Source organism: Harpia harpyja, chromosome 1 (genome assembly GCF_026419915.1).
Source record: "Harpia harpyja isolate bHarHar1 chromosome 1, bHarHar1 primary haplotype, whole genome shotgun sequence".
Classification (NCBI taxonomy): domain Eukaryota; kingdom Metazoa; phylum Chordata; class Aves; order Accipitriformes; family Accipitridae; genus Harpia; species Harpia harpyja.
The window spans coordinates 102,851,776-102,869,523 of record NC_068940.1 but is presented as its reverse complement, the minus strand read 5'-3'; the positions used below and the strand labels follow the sequence as shown (position 1 = coordinate 102,869,523).

At 39.6% G+C, this 17,748-nt stretch overlaps 1 protein-coding gene across 4 annotated transcripts in view; it reads left to right on the top strand.

The window, feature by feature from the left end:
- The window catches only part of SCN5A (sodium voltage-gated channel alpha subunit 5), a 219,248-nt gene that overhangs the window by 43,258 nt on the left and 158,242 nt on the right, over positions 1–17,748 (top strand). For 3 of the 4 annotated variants that reach the window (XM_052807518.1, XM_052807509.1, XM_052807502.1), the window contains exons 1-3: positions 5,080–5,164; positions 8,586–8,714; positions 13,537–13,628. In XM_052807518.1, the coding sequence (XP_052663478.1) occupies positions 5,085–5,164; positions 8,586–8,714; positions 13,537–13,628 (301 nt within the window). In that variant the 5' untranslated portion in view covers positions 5,080–5,084. Of the gene's footprint in view, positions 1–5,074; positions 5,165–8,585; positions 8,715–13,311; positions 13,404–13,536; positions 13,629–17,748 lie in introns of those variants that run through there. The other variant, XM_052807527.1, reaches the window with a different exon arrangement.

The window sequence follows — 17,748 nt, the reverse complement described above, 5'->3', positions numbered from 1 at the left end:
AGGTGTGAAGGGCCTGATCATGTTTAGTAAAGAGTCAGTGGAAGAAACTGGGTGTAGTACCTTAGAAAGAAAGGGAACCAGGAGGCTGGAATACACCTGGGGACATCTACACTGATGGAGAGCTTTGCTACTGAGCACTTAAGCAACCTCTCCCATAAGACTCTGTGACAACATATGCAGATGCAATTTAATTTTGAACTGCCTCAGAACTGATTTTTTTTCTCTCCTGAAACAGAACATTTAAAAAATTGTTCTGTTGCTTTTTTAGTTTGTTTATTACAATGTGTTATCCAGCTAGGAATGAAAGCACAGGCTGGCCTGCTGGACCTTTTGATGGAAGGGCGATGCCCGATTTCCCCTAGTTCTAGTTCTGAAGTCATGCAAGATATATTGCAGTGGTTGGTTGTGGCTTGTTTTGTTAACACAGCAACAGAAACATTATATTCTGACATAGTCACATCTCTCTGGAAGACCAAACTGACCCAAATGTTCAGCTTTGTGTGAACATTACTAAAAACACACCCTTGTTCATGAGTTGCCTGCTTTCCCTACGGTTCACATGAGAGACCTGGCCGTGATAATTCAAAGACTCCACATGCTGCTGTGATGATCGTGTGATGTTTTAGTGATGGAAATCCCTCATCTGCAATGTTCACGTCCACCACAGAGAACTAATAAATACTAAGCAGGTAGTGTCTTAGAATCATTGGTTTATTATCAGATTTCAGGGAAAAAAATAGAGAAAGAAACCAGATTCCCAGTGGTTGTCCACACAGTGAGAAAAAAATAAAAGTGATATTCTAGCAAGAGGAAAAATAGGTGAAGCTTCTAGTTACAATAATTCTATGCAAAAATGAATATGTGATATCAGCCAAGACATTATTATGGTTACTGAGAGTACACCATAGAATTTTGCAAAAAGATTTCCTTATGGACCAGGTTATATGTGCAAGTAGTGCTGCACATGCTGCTGCATACCCAGAGCCCAGCAATGTTTATTAGGCACAATTACATCAGCACAGACTTGCTGAACTTAATTGAGGTCAATGAATTTGCACAGGTATGGCTAAGAGAAGAATCTGAAAATTGAGCTTCTTAGAAAAAAGCACATATGTGTGAATATTGCCTCCAGCTTTGGAGGCCTGTTCTGTCTTCTGCTCACTTTCTTCTACACTGACTGGTGAAGCCAAGAGGTAATACACAGGAACTACATGCCCTTGGTAGCACTCAGCCAAAAGATAAGTATGCAAGAAATCCTGAGCACATTACTTCCAAGGATAAAGACCACAGAGGAGTGAATTTGAAAGATGTCAGGAACAGAAATACGGTCAGATAAGGAGTGTAAAATCTGGGGAATGGAAGGTCACAATGCAAATAGCATTTTAGTGCCAGAAAGACCCAAGTTATCACCTTGCGTTGATAATGTCAGGAAATCCAACAGCTCAATCTTTGGCAAGCACAGGCAGGAGGCAACAGCTCCAGTCCCAGCAAAACAGCAGTGAAGTTCCTGCATTAGGCACTGATTTGTTTTCTGTCGATAAAGACCTTTCACATCAACCTGAAACACAAAGGCCAATTGGCTGAGCAGGCAGTCAATATCCCAGGCAGAAAGGAGCCTGAATCGGAAGTACTCAAGCAGATAATATCACAGACATGAATCTGGGAACCAGATCTATTGTCTTGTGTGAGTGTAATCAAGCAATCTTTATTTTCCCCAGGGCAAAAGCCAAAAAAGAGCATTAACAAATGGTGCCCTGTCACGTAAGTGTCTGAAGCAACTTCTTTAGTAGATGCCATATTTCCATTTCCAGTCATTGAGTGTACCGTAAAGGCCAACAGTAGAACAGAATAGAGAGGACAGAGTAAAATCGTCCTATATAGAAGCTGTGGGGGTCACATTTCTTGGTTAAGTAGCTGTATATGGAGTTCTTCCTGTGAGACTTCAGGCAGGATAGATCCTGTAAGTTCACTGCTCATCCAGCCAAGCCTGATTAGTCTAGTCATTCAAAAATACACCTTCCCAAGGGAAAATAACATCCACAGCCTCCTAGCAATGTGAATTACTTCAATTAACAACATATCCCTAAACCTCTTCTAGGTAATTTCTTCTTCAGAGTCTAGGTGGCCTCATGAAAGGACCATGGCCCAGGTGGCTGCCCAGAACAAGGCCCTGGCCCGTTTCTGTCACAGAGCACATGGAGAGTGTAGGTCTGCATCCCATTGAATGAACACTTTTTGCCTTCTGCATCATTATTAGCTATTATTAACATCTTTATTTACTATGTCCACCTATTAATAAGATTAAACCATTGCTAACATTTCATTGATGCCTTATGCTTAAAAGGCTCCTCTTAGTTCTTTTTGCCTGCAAGCCAAGGACCATTCTGTGGTGTCCTTAGTTTCTTCAAGCCGTTTGCTGCCCTGTATAAAATAGATAGCAATTGCTATTCCTGGTTTTTCTAGCTATTATAGATAGTTGCTCTCAGTTTGCCACTGATCCAAAATGGGGTTTTGGCCAAAATTACCATCCTTGAAGCTAGAATTATGGATACCGGCCCATTTAAAAAAAATCTTCTTAAAGAATTTCCAATCTTTGTTCTTATTTTCTGCTTGCAACTTTTCTCCCATCTGATTTTACACACTTTCCTCCGTAAGGGAAAATGAGACCTTGTGAAGCACCAATTATATGTACTATTGATTGGGACTAACCTTTGCTTGCACATATTATATGTAATTTGGCAATGATCACTTAAAGAGCCCCTAGTATTCAGTCTGCTAATTAACAATTATCCATCATAATGAAGACTAGAACAGAAGTATGCTGTGTTTGACTCAATATCTTTGTGCTAGAAGATAGAATTTATAACTTTTAGAATCAATTTGCGCAAAGCCTATTCTATAACTTCACATTGGAAATAATAGGTTTAATTTATTGCAGAAAGTAGTTTAGTATATTTGGTTTGTGGTCCATAGCAGAGTCCAACCCATATTTCTGGATGCATTAGCCATGTCAACTCATGGATCAGTAGGCTTTCAAAAATTAGAATTAATAGCAGTTCTAAGACAGGTAACAGACAATGATGCTAATATAGCTTATCTCAATTTCATCTCCTTTACTTTGTCCTTTCTGAGTAGATCATCATCACTGACTTTTTCTAATGCAAACAATTGCATTAGCTTTCAGGTCGGAATGCTAATTTTAATTCTGTAGGAGTTTCTGTTTTCTTTTTTCTTTTAACACAGGTCTCTGGCTTCTGTGCATAACCAGCTGATATGTTTCATTCTTTTATGTTCTTTGTAGTTTTCAGCTTGGTCATGAAACTCAGTTTGAATTCATAGTGTGTTTGATGTCCCAAAGCTGACCCCTTACATTTTCAACCTGTGTTCTCTGGTGTATTGTCTCTGGTGTTTGAATAAGAAAGTAGTGACACCTGCCTATAAATGAGCATCTGGGAAAGCTGTTAGATTCAACTTATACCACAAGGAAACAGGGATGTATAAATCAGACCAGTGATCCTAAAATGGGTGGTTATAGAGGAATGTCTTTCTTTGGAACTGAGTTGGAGTATAGTATCTGTTCGGCATGGCCTGAAGATACCACTCTGTTTTACTGTTGTTGTTTACATAGCATTTCATAGCATTTCGCTGTAGTTGAAAAAAATCCAGTGTTTTCTAGGCTAGCTGCAGCTTACAACCTAATTGTGTTAACCAGATGGACACAACTTATCTCAAGCTGACGTGAGAAAATGTGACTGGAAATCGGATATCCTTCCCAGTCCTTCAGTAGGAGGTGTTGGTCCAGAAGTGGAAAATGTTTGTGAGATGAGCAGTCCCTTTGAGTTCAATTACTGCTTTCTGCGATGGTGCTGGGGGATATGCAGGTTGGTTACTACCAATTTAACCTCGTAGTTGCTTATGTGGCCCATCGGAAAACGTTCCACTCTGTATTCAGCAGAGATTTTGGCTCTGTGAAAGGACAATTTTCATGCAAACATTTCAGGACATATGTTTGAAATTATATTCTTTGATCACTATTCTCAAACAAAAAATAACACCAATGAAATCAGTAAAGAGGTGAAAAAAACCCCCAACTTATTTTTTTTCCTAAAGAAGACAAAAGAAATTTACATCTGGATGCTACCGTTCTTCCCTGGGAAGGGTCCCAGCCTATTCACTGAGTTGTAGGCTGTTTTCCTTTGCCTTATCTTCTGTCCACTTAAACTCATTAGTTAAACTTTCTCCAGTAGCATGGGACCTATTATTTATGCAGGAGAATCCCATCATGTTTTGTAATTTTTTTACAGAAAGTGGCACGTGCTTTTAGGAGAGCAGTTCAGTGAACTATGTTTTCAATTTCAGGAATTTGATTTAGGGTGCTCCTTTTTGTATTTATGGCCTCAGCTTAGCAGCTAAGTGCATGGACTATACACTTGGGAGGTTCGTTTTAGCCTCCAATTAGGGAAACTGGTGCCTCAGCTGAGGCAGTCAGCTTTGCAGACCAAGACTGCATATTTGCCAAGCGGGTTTGCAGACCAAGCCTTAAAATTAGTGCTCTGAAACTCATATTAGCTTTTGGTGAAACTTTATACTGAAAGCGAGACCTCAAGCCCATTAGAGAGATTAGAAAGACCAGATTTATAACTTGCCCTACTGCCTGAGAAATGTTTCAGGATGCAAAATAAAATGGGAATTTGCAGACACAGGTTTTTCTGTAGATACTTAAATGAGACTAATCCCTCTTTTCATACAAAGTTGTGCACCTATGCACATTGTTATCTGACCAACACAGCTGTAAATTTGGGGTATTGTATTTTCAGAAGACTGCAGAGTCAGTACATTTGTTTACTGTATAAAGTATGTATAAAAGATGTAGGCAAAGAAAAAAAAAGCAGGAGAGGTTCCCTCATTTTTTCTATGTTTATATAATTGTTTCCTTATGCACTTGCAAACAGATGTTTTTAGTCCTTTTTAAGCAACTTGCAAATTATGAGTGAGCTATGACCTCTTGTGTGAATGACAAAAATTTATGAATTCTTATAACATATGCGTTGTTTTCCTTAATTCACTTATTTACATTGTTCAGTATGTTTATTATGTGCACTATTTTAACTAATTGTGTGTTCATGGCACAATCAGAGACTCCGCCATGGAATAAATATGTTGAGTAAGTATCCTTTCTGGTTTACAGCTGCCCTGTCCTTATCTCATCCTTCCTCTTCCATTTGTTACATTCTTTTCATCTTGTTTGCTGTTGTCTAATTTCTTTCCAGTAATACTGACCATAGTATCTGTCCTGACAAAATGTGTTTTCCAGGTGTTTGTTGCCTGTGAAACCTCCCTTAGTAAGTAAACTAACAATTTTTAGTCTACCGAGCTCATACCTATTGCTAAATGCACCTGCTATGCTACATCTGAATGAAATCACGTATGAGGAGAACTCCATTTGAAACTGGCCAGCCTTCCACAGTTCCCATGCAAGAGATTTGATGGTTGGGCACATTAGAATAGGCTGATGGAGTTTAAGTTGAATTATTTCAGAAAACACTTCCTGGACATACTTAGTGCTGTCCTTAAACTGAAACTTATTGGAAGCAAAACTTTCTTTCGGACTGAGTGCATCATGAGAAGTGTTCCCCTGGAATCATTGGTAGACATACTTTATGAGCTAGCATAAAATTGTCTGGGAACACTTTTATGAGGTTTTCTGTCTTTTTAGCTTGTCAAACCTTCAGAAAAAATAGCAAAGATATCACTTGAAGGTTTTTTGGTTGGATTTTTTTTTTTTTAAAATTAATTTAAAAAGAGGCTAATGGGCTTCAGGAAGCCCCTTTCATTTCTTTAAGTTGCTTTAAAATATTCTTCTTAGAAACAGATACCAGATGCACAAGCTAATCAACCTACAGTGCATTAAACAATTATTTTGGCTCATTGAACCAATCAGAACACACTTTTTATTTTTGACTGACATATGATAAACACAGCCATCTGCTGCTCCACAGCCTGGTGTTTGGTCTACTCAAGGCTGTAAGGAAAGACGATAAAATGCCCTTATTTTAGGTTTCATAAAATCATGCAGGGCACATCTTCTAGGCCATAAATTACTAATTATAGACAGTACTGAACCAAATATTTCCTCTGATCACAATAACATCCTAATCCCAGGATGTTTCATGTATTCTGTATAGTGTAGTACCCCTGAGTATGTCTGTGACTTTCCTTTTCCCCTGACATTGTCCTTTTCCTACTGAAAACTGTCAGACAGTACCATAGCCATGATGTATTCAGCTGAAACATGGACAACTCATCCATGTGAGTCAAAATTTGGTCAGTGGGTCTACAGCTGGGAATTTGAACATTCTGGAGGAAAATATCAAAGTGCTTGTTGTGTCTTCTGTAAGCAGGAAAATGTGGATGATGTTATCAGTGCGCCAAGCAGGGCATGCAAGAAACGTAGAGCAGAAGTGCAAATGGGCTCATGCAGCATGGAGTAAATCTTTCATGTTTCCTCTTCTCCTGTGTCCCTTCATACCTCTCAGCTTTTCCTCCTCAAATGCATAGAATGAAATCAAAGGCAAGTACTTTTGAGGAGCAAAATAACGCAAGGAACTGTAATTGAAATTGATTAATATTGGATTTGGAAAAGAGACATTTAATTTGTTTTGTTCTGCTGTTCCAGAGACTCACAGGGGATACAAGAGTAACCTCGTGCAAATAATTGTCCTTTAAAATATTTTCCTTACCATTTTGGAAAAAGAAATCGATTCAACTTCCTTCCACTAAAAATTTTTTAAAAATCCTGACTTCTGTTGTTAAAGAAGCTGTTCAGTTGCTGGAGGACTTTGCCCAATCCATTTAGAATTAGATGATGATTATACAATCAATTAAACCATCTGACATGCTGAATAAATACAAGTGCTTTATCATTTTAATGAGCTTATGTACCGTTAAGTATTTCTTTTAGTTCTTTGCATGTGTTTTCTGAATGTATTACTGAATACACATGCTTAAAGAGACTATCACATGGGTGACCTATATTTGAAATACCAGAGCAAAACTAAATAGGAGCCATGAAAAGTCAGATACAAGATAATGCTTACGTGTATGGTCAAAGAGGAGATGTAAGAAACATTTAATGCCTACTGTTGCACAAAAACTGTCCTGCTAATCTCCATTTTAAGATGAAGCATACCAAGCTTTTATAACATGTGTAACTAGCTCTACTGTGTGACATGATGGCAGGAGGGCATGAGATTTGCCACTATCTGTATGTATGCCCAGTTGCAGATCAGCGGAATACAGTTAAGAGAAAACATTTCCTTTTTATGCATAATGAAGTTCTTCTTTATATTACCACCTTTAATTGCTTACACCTTTTTTTTTTACTAAACAGAAGTCTCAACTGTTATAATTCTGTGTGTGTGATGGCATGATTATAGCTACTGATGTTTAGGGCCTGAACAGAAAACTCAAGCTAGTGTTTCCAGTAAAAGCCTCTAACATCATGACTTAGAAGATTTGTGTTTTATGGGATTTTAGGTGTTTGGGTTTTTTTAATAGGCTTTGGTATCATCTGCATCTTCATTTGGAGAAAAGGGGTAGGGAATGCCAGTGGTGGATACTAAACTTTTATTATTTTTATTAAGATATGGCCTAGAATACCTAGTCCCACTGGGCTAGGTGTGTCAGGTAGAAACATTAAAAAAGAGGTGTTGTATGCCCTGGAGTATGTCTCTAATGGTAGGTAGAGCCCTGGGTGAATGTTATAAGTCAGACACATTACTGTCCTCCACAGAGAATTTGCTAAATTTTATTACAAGTACCATCTTTATTACAAAAGGTAAGATGTATGTTCTACCCAAGATCATCACAGTGAAGAGGCTGTTGGTAACAAACAATTTATCTTATTATGGGAAAAAAACACCCTCATGTCTTTTACTGTCAAGCAGGTCAAAACTACTACATATAGTATTCGGGTGGGAGTTGTTTACTCTTTTTCAGTGAGGGCAGTCTGTTGTTTAATTCTGAGGGCTGGTGTGATTTACCATGGATAGTGAAACACAAGGGAAGTTGCAGGAAGAATACTCTTTTTAGCTAATGAAACCAAGTGGTGACATTTTTTAACCTACTGTCCTTCGAAATGTCCTGGGCAGGAAGAGATGAGAGGTATGAATGGAACAACCACCCTCGTTCAAATTAGAGAAACAACAAGGCATGTGGCATAATCCATTCCTCTTTCACTGGTGATGGCAGACAGAGCGTCAAAAGTCCCATAGCACAGCTTAGCAGTGTAGTATTCATGCTTGACTTACTTAATGAGTGAGGATTCATCAAGGTACATCCTCTGGTGAAAATTATCTTCATCCTGCGGCTGTCATGAGCGCTTTCCCATTTCTTACATGTTCCTTGGTCCACACGTGAAGCTGCTCATACACAGCCCAGTGCTGCAGCCATGACTCACATGAGCAGCCCCAACGATTTGGGCAGGAGTGTCTCATGTGAGTAGGACTGGGTTGAGTGTGCCTCTGCCATTGCTGCCGTCTACTGCTTATAATGCTCTTGCTTATCTTGGCCACTTTATTCCCCAGGTACACTTTCACTGGCATTTACACTTTTGAGTCATTGATAAAAATATTGGCAAGAGGATTTTGCATGACAGAATTCACCTTCCTTCGAGATCCATGGAACTGGCTGGATTTCAGTGTTATTGTTATGGCGTAAGTAGCACTCCCTTATATTTTTCAAGACAGCGATAAGCAATAGAACTTTTTAAAAAATTGGCTGTTCTCTTTTTTTCCACTCAAATTGTACTGAAAATGAGAAAATGCTGAAGTGTATTAGGATGGAGGTTTTTTTTCCTGAGTGGTTTCTGAGGAAGAAGTCAGAGGGATTCTCAATTCTGTTCTCTCAATTCACTAGACTATTTTGGAGAAATTATCTCCTCTCTCTGTGCTCCACAGAGAGAGCTGTTTGTAAAATACCTGTAATAATACTTTAATACTTGCCTATCTAATGTAGTTTTGGGAAGCTTCAGACCCCTGTATAGAAAGTGGTATAAGTGTGACTGAATACCCTTGTATTTAAATCCCTATTTATACTCTATCTATCCATAACACCACCAAAGCTGTTTTTGCATTCTTAACTTCACAAACCTTCTTCGCCCTGAAAGTAATTACTATTTTACTATAATAGAGAATTAAATTAAAGGCCTCTGAAACTTGTTATATACCTTGGGAATAGAAATTTTTCCCCCAATATGATATTCCCCTTCAGCTGCATACTTCTACCTAGATTATTAGAGTTCACTGAGGACACGTGGGGTTCTGGTGCGTTGAAGGAGCTGATGGATTTGTGGCATCTAGACAGCTAAAAATACATGGGGGTAGGGGAAGAGTCAGCCAACGCTCACAGCGGACACAGGGTCAGCCCAAGCTCTGGCCAAAGGCAGATGTCTGACACCATCGGTATCTGCAGCTGAGCTAGAAATCCAGATTTTCTTCACAGTCAAAGAGGAGAGAAAAGCATGCAAAGAGCACATGTTGTCTTGAAGTGGAAGCTAGTAGAGATGCCCTGAAAGGCCCCATTTCCTAATCGTAGAAGGATTTCAGCTGATGTCCCTGTATTTTCTGCTTAATGATACCTATATTCTGTTCTGGTTTTAGTTTAGTTCTCATTGCCATCTTTAAACCTCATAATTCACAGCGTTATGTGAGATGCAAGCCTGTTAGCACTGACATTTGAGCTGAAATCCTGGGCCCGTGATATTTGAATGGAACCAAAATTGGGAAAAAATATTCAACCAAACTTAGTTCAAACACCAATGAGGGCCACTGCAGTTGATAGCAGAACTCTGGTAGGGTGCAGGGATCAGGGCCAATATCCAAGGAGCATCTGGATGATGCTGTTAGTCATATGGTTTAGTTTTAGGTAGTCCTGCAAGGAGCAGGGATTTGGACTTGATGACCCTTGTGGATGCCTGCCAACTTGAGATTTGATGTTTCTATGATTCTGTGATCCTCAGCAGCATTTATCAGAACAGCATGAAGATGTGTAAAACCTATGTGGACTTCATCCGGAAGACTCCCATTTATTTTAGTAGGCTTTGGATCAAAGCCAGCCCTAGGCCAGATCCTGGTATCTGTTACTGCATTCCTATGGATTTGGCTGAACTGACATCTGGCTGTCGCGATAAGCTTTTTAAAAAAATGCAATGCAGATGGGGAGGAGCTTTTGGAGGTCAGCACATATTGGGTATTTTTCTCAGATAAACTTTTCCTCAAGCAGCGCTAAGTGCAATTCTCCTGCAACATTTAGAGGCAGGACAGAACAACAAGCGTCACCTGCCTGCTCTCCTGTCCATCAGGCAGCTGGTAAAAGCAGGGTACGATAGTTCATCTGTTTGTGAGTTACGACGCGAGTTTATTTGCAGGTCTCTGAATTCAGCACAACATGGAGAGTTTCTGTGCATGGATTCCCTCTATTCTACAAGGAAGGAGGTTTTTGAGAGTGAGGCAGAAAGGAGCAGAGAAAAGGGCAAGAGGACTCCCAGCTTGCAGCCTTGGCAATGCATCTGCTCCACCTCATCTTCTCAGCTCAGGCGGAGGTTGGGGCATCACCCCCGGCTCTGAAGAACTCCTCTGGTTCTTATCTCATTTACTGGCACTGAAATGCAAGTCTGAACAGTCAGTGTGGGACAAGGTCTGGATATCCCTTAAAGTCTGTCCACATCATCTCTGGGTGTTTGGGGCTTAGGGAGCTGGAAAGATGTGAAGGTTTGCACAGACCTTGAGGTGCAATTCACTCCCTGCTGGTAGGAACTGGGATTTGGTGCCCAGAGGTTGTGGGCTTACACGTCTTTTTTCTTTTCTAATTCTAGACTTGAATGGCCACTCAGTGCTCCAGCCCAAGGATTCATGAAAACTTCCTTAGGGCTTATTTAATGAGAGGCTTGGGTGTCTGTGCTTTCTTTCCTAGTTACATTTCAATTTTCTTTCCAAGTGGTATTTCATCTCTTAGTTAGAAGATCCCTAAAAGAGGGGGGCCAGCAACTGTGAAAAATCAAGCTTCTCAACATCAAATTATAGCAGTGGCTGTGCTCTTCAGAACTGGCACCCGTTCCTATCATTTCTTACTTTAAGGCATATTATACTAACATTTTTCAAATAGAAAAAAAAAAAAGAATTGGAATTCTGGAAGACAAAAGAAATAGAAAAGTGTTTTATTGAGCCTATAGGCAGCAGTGAGAGAGTTAAAAGTGACTGCAATTTGATCTTCATATGTACAATGAAACCTCCTTCCCAAGTATGCAAGCAGCAGACAGTACAGAGTGTTGGATAATGGACTCTACTCTGATATGATTTATCCTTCATATAAAACCAATTTGCAAGTAATTTAAAGTAAGATTGATCACACAGGTAACCCTGATGTTGTCTTTGCTTATAGCCAGCGTGATGCTAGAGGTATTTCTGTATCTGGAAACAAAGATGGCATGAGGGTTCAAAATAAGAGGGCCATGAGATTTAGATGAACCGAGGCTTTTGAGCTAACAGAAAATCTGATTCTTTCACTGATGGGTGTTACAATGGAAAGACCATCCCTTGCTTTAGAGTTATTGCATAATAACTTCTTACCTCCTCTTTTGGGCAGAAACGGCACAGGTTGGGTCACAGAGAGTAGTTTTAAATAGCGCACTAGAGAGTAAGATGTGCCACAGGTCTCCAGGGCTTTCCTCCTGCCCTGTGCTAGCAGACACAGCCATGGTTTGTGGCCCTCTGTGGGGCCATGGATGGGTTCTGGGGAACTTATGAAACTGCCCCTGTTTCGATCAGTCTTTCCCAGACAAGCGAGTACTTTCCAGGACAGGCAAGGGAGAGGCAGCTCTAACTCAGGGTTGGAAAGTGCCCTGCCAAAAGCTTAAAGACGATAAGCAATTCCCTGGCTAGCAGGAAAATTCCGGATGGGAATTCCAGTTGCTTCTCGCTCCCCAATAAGGATGAACCAGTCTGCTGCAATTTCATCCAAGAAATGGCCGAAATAAATCTTAATTAAAGATTGTGAACAAGCAGCAGTAGTATTTGTTTCATATGCTTGTTCACATATTAGTAATGTGTTTTTACAAACCTCTGGTCAGCAAAAGCATATGCCCATGCTATTGCTTCTCCCAAAATCATTTTTTTTCTACACTTGCATGCTGCAGAAGAGTTTGGGAGAGAAGCACTGGGTAAACCTGGGGAGGAAACAGGTAAATCTTTGCCCAGACTCCCCTATGAGATTATGAAGAGGAGAAGCAATATTGCTTTTCCAGGCTATAATCTGGATTAGTAGATATGGAGAGGATGCTTTGTCCTCCCCAGAGGCCTTTGCACAAAGCCCACTTAAGCAGGCTTTGTAAAATGACCAGGTGAGTTTTTTCCTTAACGTGTAAAAACAAATACCTCAAAGAAGTAGAATGTGTTAATGAAATTTAATAGAAGTTTAATAGTGAAATTAAAGGGTCCAAGAGCTCTCTTGTTCAGAAGAAACAGTGGTGACTATGCTTTTACTGTATACAGACTTGGAGGAAGTAATTTTGTACAACACTGATAAAGCCAAACTCATTCCATAACTGACCTTCCTGGGAGCATTTAGCTCAGATGTGGCATGGGTCTCCATGATGACCAAAATAGGCATGTCAGTGAAGAGCTGGGATTGGTATTTTAATCCTAAATAGTTTTTAGTAGGATTGCAATTATATTCATTCAAAATCCATCTTCCTGCAGCGAAAGGGAATGGATTTGATGTTCAAAACAAAATAAAATGTTAAGCATCCCTTGAAACCAACATCTGCTTTACCACAGAGTACAGCATCTTAGAATAAATAACCCAGTAGAAACATTTGCGCTGATATTTTCCAATGTTGTCCTATATGTAGTTTACAGAAGCTATTATGTGAAAATCACTTGGGTATTTGAAGCTTTTATTTTTTTTAAGAGCAGCAAAGTAACTCTTAATGTTTCCTATAATGTGAAGAATTTTTTGTTAAACTACATGATGGTAAAATCTGTAAAGTATTTATTGCTGAACAGCACGATAACACAGTTCACCCAGTAGTTTTATAAATTGATGCCTATTAGATAAGTTTAATAGTTCAAGAAACATTTGAAATAATGTGTACTATGAGAAACCTGGGACAAATGGCATCAAAGAACAGCCTGAAAAGTGGATGCACCTCTCATTCGGCTGCGTTCGCTCCCGTTGTGTATGAATGCATTCTTCATTCAGACAAGTCTCATACTCTATTGTATAATTCCAAATAACTGTGACTTAATTCTACAGGTATGTAGGAGAATTTGTGAATGTAGGCAGTGTTTCACCTCTTCGGACTTTCAGGGTTTTGAGAGCTTTAAAAACTATTTCAGTAATCCCAGGTAAGAAGCCCTGATCCTTACGTTTTGGCTCTCAGCTACAAGTGATTCTTTCTCTGTCTCTCTTTGTCCCTTTGACTGTTGTTTTTTTGCTGGTGTTTTGTCATTGTCTGTGTGTGACTTTCCCTTGTTACAGATACATAACTGAATTTGTGGACCTGGGCAATGTCTCAGCCTTACGAACGTTCAGAGTACTGCGGGCGCTGAAAACAATCTCAGTCATTTCAGGTGAAAATCAGGTTAAACACTCCGGCTGCAGTTAAAGCCTACATGCCATTTCCAGTAGTAAACACAGTAATTACAAACGACTTAACCATAGATATTGTTCAGGAAATGGAGGAATGTAGGGAATGTGACCTGTCAATAGAATACATTTTTCATATGTTTTTCCAATACTGTTTTTGTGGGCAGAAGGAATTAAGAGTGCCTCCAAAATTACAGACCTCACTAAGACGAGTGCTGCTGTAAGAACGGTGGTATGCGGTGGCTCGTGAATCACATACATAAAGTACTCATTCATGAACCATAGGGAAATGGCAATGAAACTGTTTTAAAGTCTTCGGATATTGATTTTTAAAAATGGAAGGTTAATGACCTCAAAATGCATAATCGTGTTTAAGAGCGCATCGATAGAGGAATCTAAATCTGTGCTATGAGCTGAGGTTTCAAGACTGCAGGCATAGATAGCCTAATTTGTCATGGTGTTTATCCATTTGCATGTGATAGAAACACTGTTTAAATTTCGGACCCTGAAGAGATCAGAAAACGTTTCATCGTTGATTTCGGTAGGTTCAGCATTTCATCAACTCACATCTTCTCACATTTTCAAGGATATGATTCCCCCCCCCCTCAAGAAAAAATTACTGCAGATCTGGTAATGAAAGAAGCTCTTTTTTCATAGCTTTTTATCTAATCTATTACTATTTCTTAAAATAATAAATAATATTTACTATTAAGTAATTTATACAGAGATGAGTCCACTGAGGACTAACCATATGACAATACTTTCTTGCCAAGCATTATCTATGGACAGGTCTCATTCAGCCTCAGTGTTTAACATCGCCAACCTGCATGACAAGGTAGAGAAGATAGCAAAAACCATGCATGGTAGATCCTTTCGGTGATAATCCTGAACAGATGTTGGCAATTACACGTCAAAAATATTTAAAACATCGAGACAACTGCTCAGATTCTCACGCACAGCTCTTTAAGGTTAGAAAGACTTTTCCACACATTATATTATGCACATCTACACTGTAATAGAAATCTGATCAAATTCTGTGGTGTAAACTTATAGGGACGTGTATTACAACTATCACTAGCACTCACATGGAGTATAAGCTAGAAATGGGAATTCTGGAATTGGGGTGTTAAGAAAACATGTATAACTGGGTCTAGGGCTTACTCCCTCTTTCCAACATTAAAGTAATGAAAATCAGTGGAATTAATGAAAGAGCAAGGTACTCTTCGTTGAAAGTGTATGTCAAAATATAGCTTTTAAAGAATACTTTAAGATGATAATTCATTAGGTCTGGTATTACTTGAAATCAGTTCCCGTCAGGTTTTGGTGTTAAGTCTAAAAAGAATAATCTATTAGCAGAGAGGGGTTTTTTAAGTTTTCTCTAATTGGATTTCCATTGAGAAAGGATTTTTTTTTTCCTTGAGAAGCAGAAAGTTGAGCACGGTTTGACAGATCATGTGGGATAGTAGTGGCTAATCAGAAAGAAAACTGGAATTTCCTAGTTTCCTTTGCCAGCAATTTGAAGACTAACTTGGAGGGACAGCCATCTCCAGGGGACACCTTTCACTTTCCATCTTGTCTCAAGCTTGAGCCTCTTCAGAGCAGAGCCTGTCAATTTTGCTGAGTTATATATATAACAATTTTCTGCTGTCCTGTATCAGGGTTAAAGCTGGAGCTTGTTTTACATCAAATGATAAATTTTGGCTGTTTTTTTAGTGGAAAAAAAGGAGTACTGAGATTCAGAAGAACATTATTTAAAAATATATCAAAGCCCTTCAGTGATATTAAACACCGAGTTGTTCCATTTGTTGGTTAACAGAAAAAGAAAAAAAGATGAAGAGTCTTATTTATTAGAGTAATACATAATAACTCACATTCTCTTTTTTTCTTTCTGACTGACTATTTGATTAGTTTTTTGATAACTGCATTTTTAGGTACTAGTAACTAAATTATTTGCTGACATAACTGCACGAAGATATGTTAATAGAATATCTGGCCTTAGATTTTATTGTCAAGATTACCTGTGCCCTGAGTATGTTTAAATTACAGATGTGGAGGGTTACAAATTGCCAGGGAACACCTAGCTGCCTGTAAAGCACAGCTAAGGTTTCTTTTTAATGTTAGCAGATAATTTCAGAGGAGGTGGTTCATTTTTCAGTTAGGCAAGTATATTTTAAAAGAAATATTGGGCATGATGCTGTGGTTTATTTGGAGATCAGTCTGAGTTTTTAATGATAACACAGGCTTATGCTGAGATGAAATATTTTCCCCCAATAGGCTGAAAAATGAAAAGATGATGAGCACTAATATCTTCCACGAGATTTTGGGGTTCAGCTGCCAGAGAGAGGAGAAGGCAGCTGTCATTTTTGCTTCCTCTTTTACATCTTAGGTGAAGAACACTGAGAGGTATTCTCCTTTGCAAATATCTAAGCTTTTCCTCAATAAAATTGATCACACTTTTCCATCAGGTAGTTATATTTGCACAAACATACTTGGCCTCAGCATGCTCAGTGAAATTGCTTACCGAAAGTAACGGGCCAAGTCCTCCGTGGTGTAAGGCTTCTGTCCAGCAAAGCACTTAGAGGCTGGTTTTCAAAGGCATTCTGCTTCACTTGAAATCAATGAGTTTCACTATTGACTCCAGAGGGAGTCAGTAAAGCTAACAATTAGTGCCTTTAAAAATCTCACCTACCTTCAATGCCTGGCTCTAAGTGCGCAAGCAGGCCCAGGGACGTTTAGGGGACACGGACTCGCAGGACTCAAAAAGATCTCCTAAACAACCAGAGTCCATTCCCCCGGCCTAAGGCTGCATTCAGTATAGCTCAGACTTGGCACGATACTTATTGCCTGACTTGTTCTAACAGTCCTTCAAAGGTGGAGGTCTCACACCATCTTCCTGAGAAGTCTGTTCCAGCACCTCATTGCTTTCACCATTAGAAGATTTTCCCTGGGAAGATGGGTTCAGATCCACATTCAGCAACACAAATATTAGCATCTACCAGCAAGCCGTGTACTTCCCGCTCACTGGAGATCTGGGCTCACTTTGGTTGCCGTCACGCCAGTATCTCCTGCTCCCCAGGGCCATGGATCACCTGCAGGTCCTCTCTCTGAATCCAGACCCCCATCCAGCCTCACTCTTTCTTGGTGCATTATCAGCTCTTTATTTTTTACCTGAAGCCAATGTGCAGGACATCAGGTCAGTGCCTTACCCTCTGTGGCAGCCCTTAACATGCCAGAGGACCTTTATGGATCTCCTCAATTTTCCCTTTTCTGTGCTAAGCACACCCATTTCTTTTTGTTTTCCAGTTGCCCGTGATATCAAGAGAAAGCAAGCTTTGTACAGTAGCTGCATATCTATCTATACTCATTAAAAGAAAAAAGTTTTTAATTTCTTCAAATAACACCATATATTCAGGTGCTTAGAAATAGGTAACATTTTCTCTATGAGAGCATAAAACCTTTAACTCTCAGTGATTTTCTGTATTAATTAGCGTCTTGCACATTGCCATGGCAACTGGATTCATTCGTTTTCAATCTAGATAGGAACCGTGGTCAGCAGCAAAACAATCCACTGAAGTCACTCATTTGTCTCCCATTACCAGCATATCCAAGTCCCAGTGTGCTCAATAGGAACCCTTCCCATGACAACAGAGGGTCTCAAATCATAGTTTATCTGCATGGAAATCACCAATGTTTTTGATGACTACTAATTGAGGTAATATTGAGATACACCCTTGTATGCCTCCCCATCAAAAGCCTGCAAAATACAGGCCATCATCATCGCCAGGATTTTGTAAAGTGCCTGTATCTAGAGAAGCTCCACTGCTCTTTCTGGAGCAGGCGTGTACATCACGGACATCTCACATGAAATGACAGGATACCGGCGAAAGGTGACCTCATAGAAAATTGGGCCAAGGCACTTTGGGGCCTGATCCAGCTCCTGTTTAAGTTAGTGTGAGTCTAAAGGCTATAAATAGTGCTGTGAATGTTATCCAGTGCTTTACTGATAGCCAGAACAGAGCTGGGAGCACAAGAATTAAGACTGTGTGGAAGAGAGTGACCCTCGTTCCCTGCTTCAATCTCACTGAAGTCCTCCTGCAAGAGAGA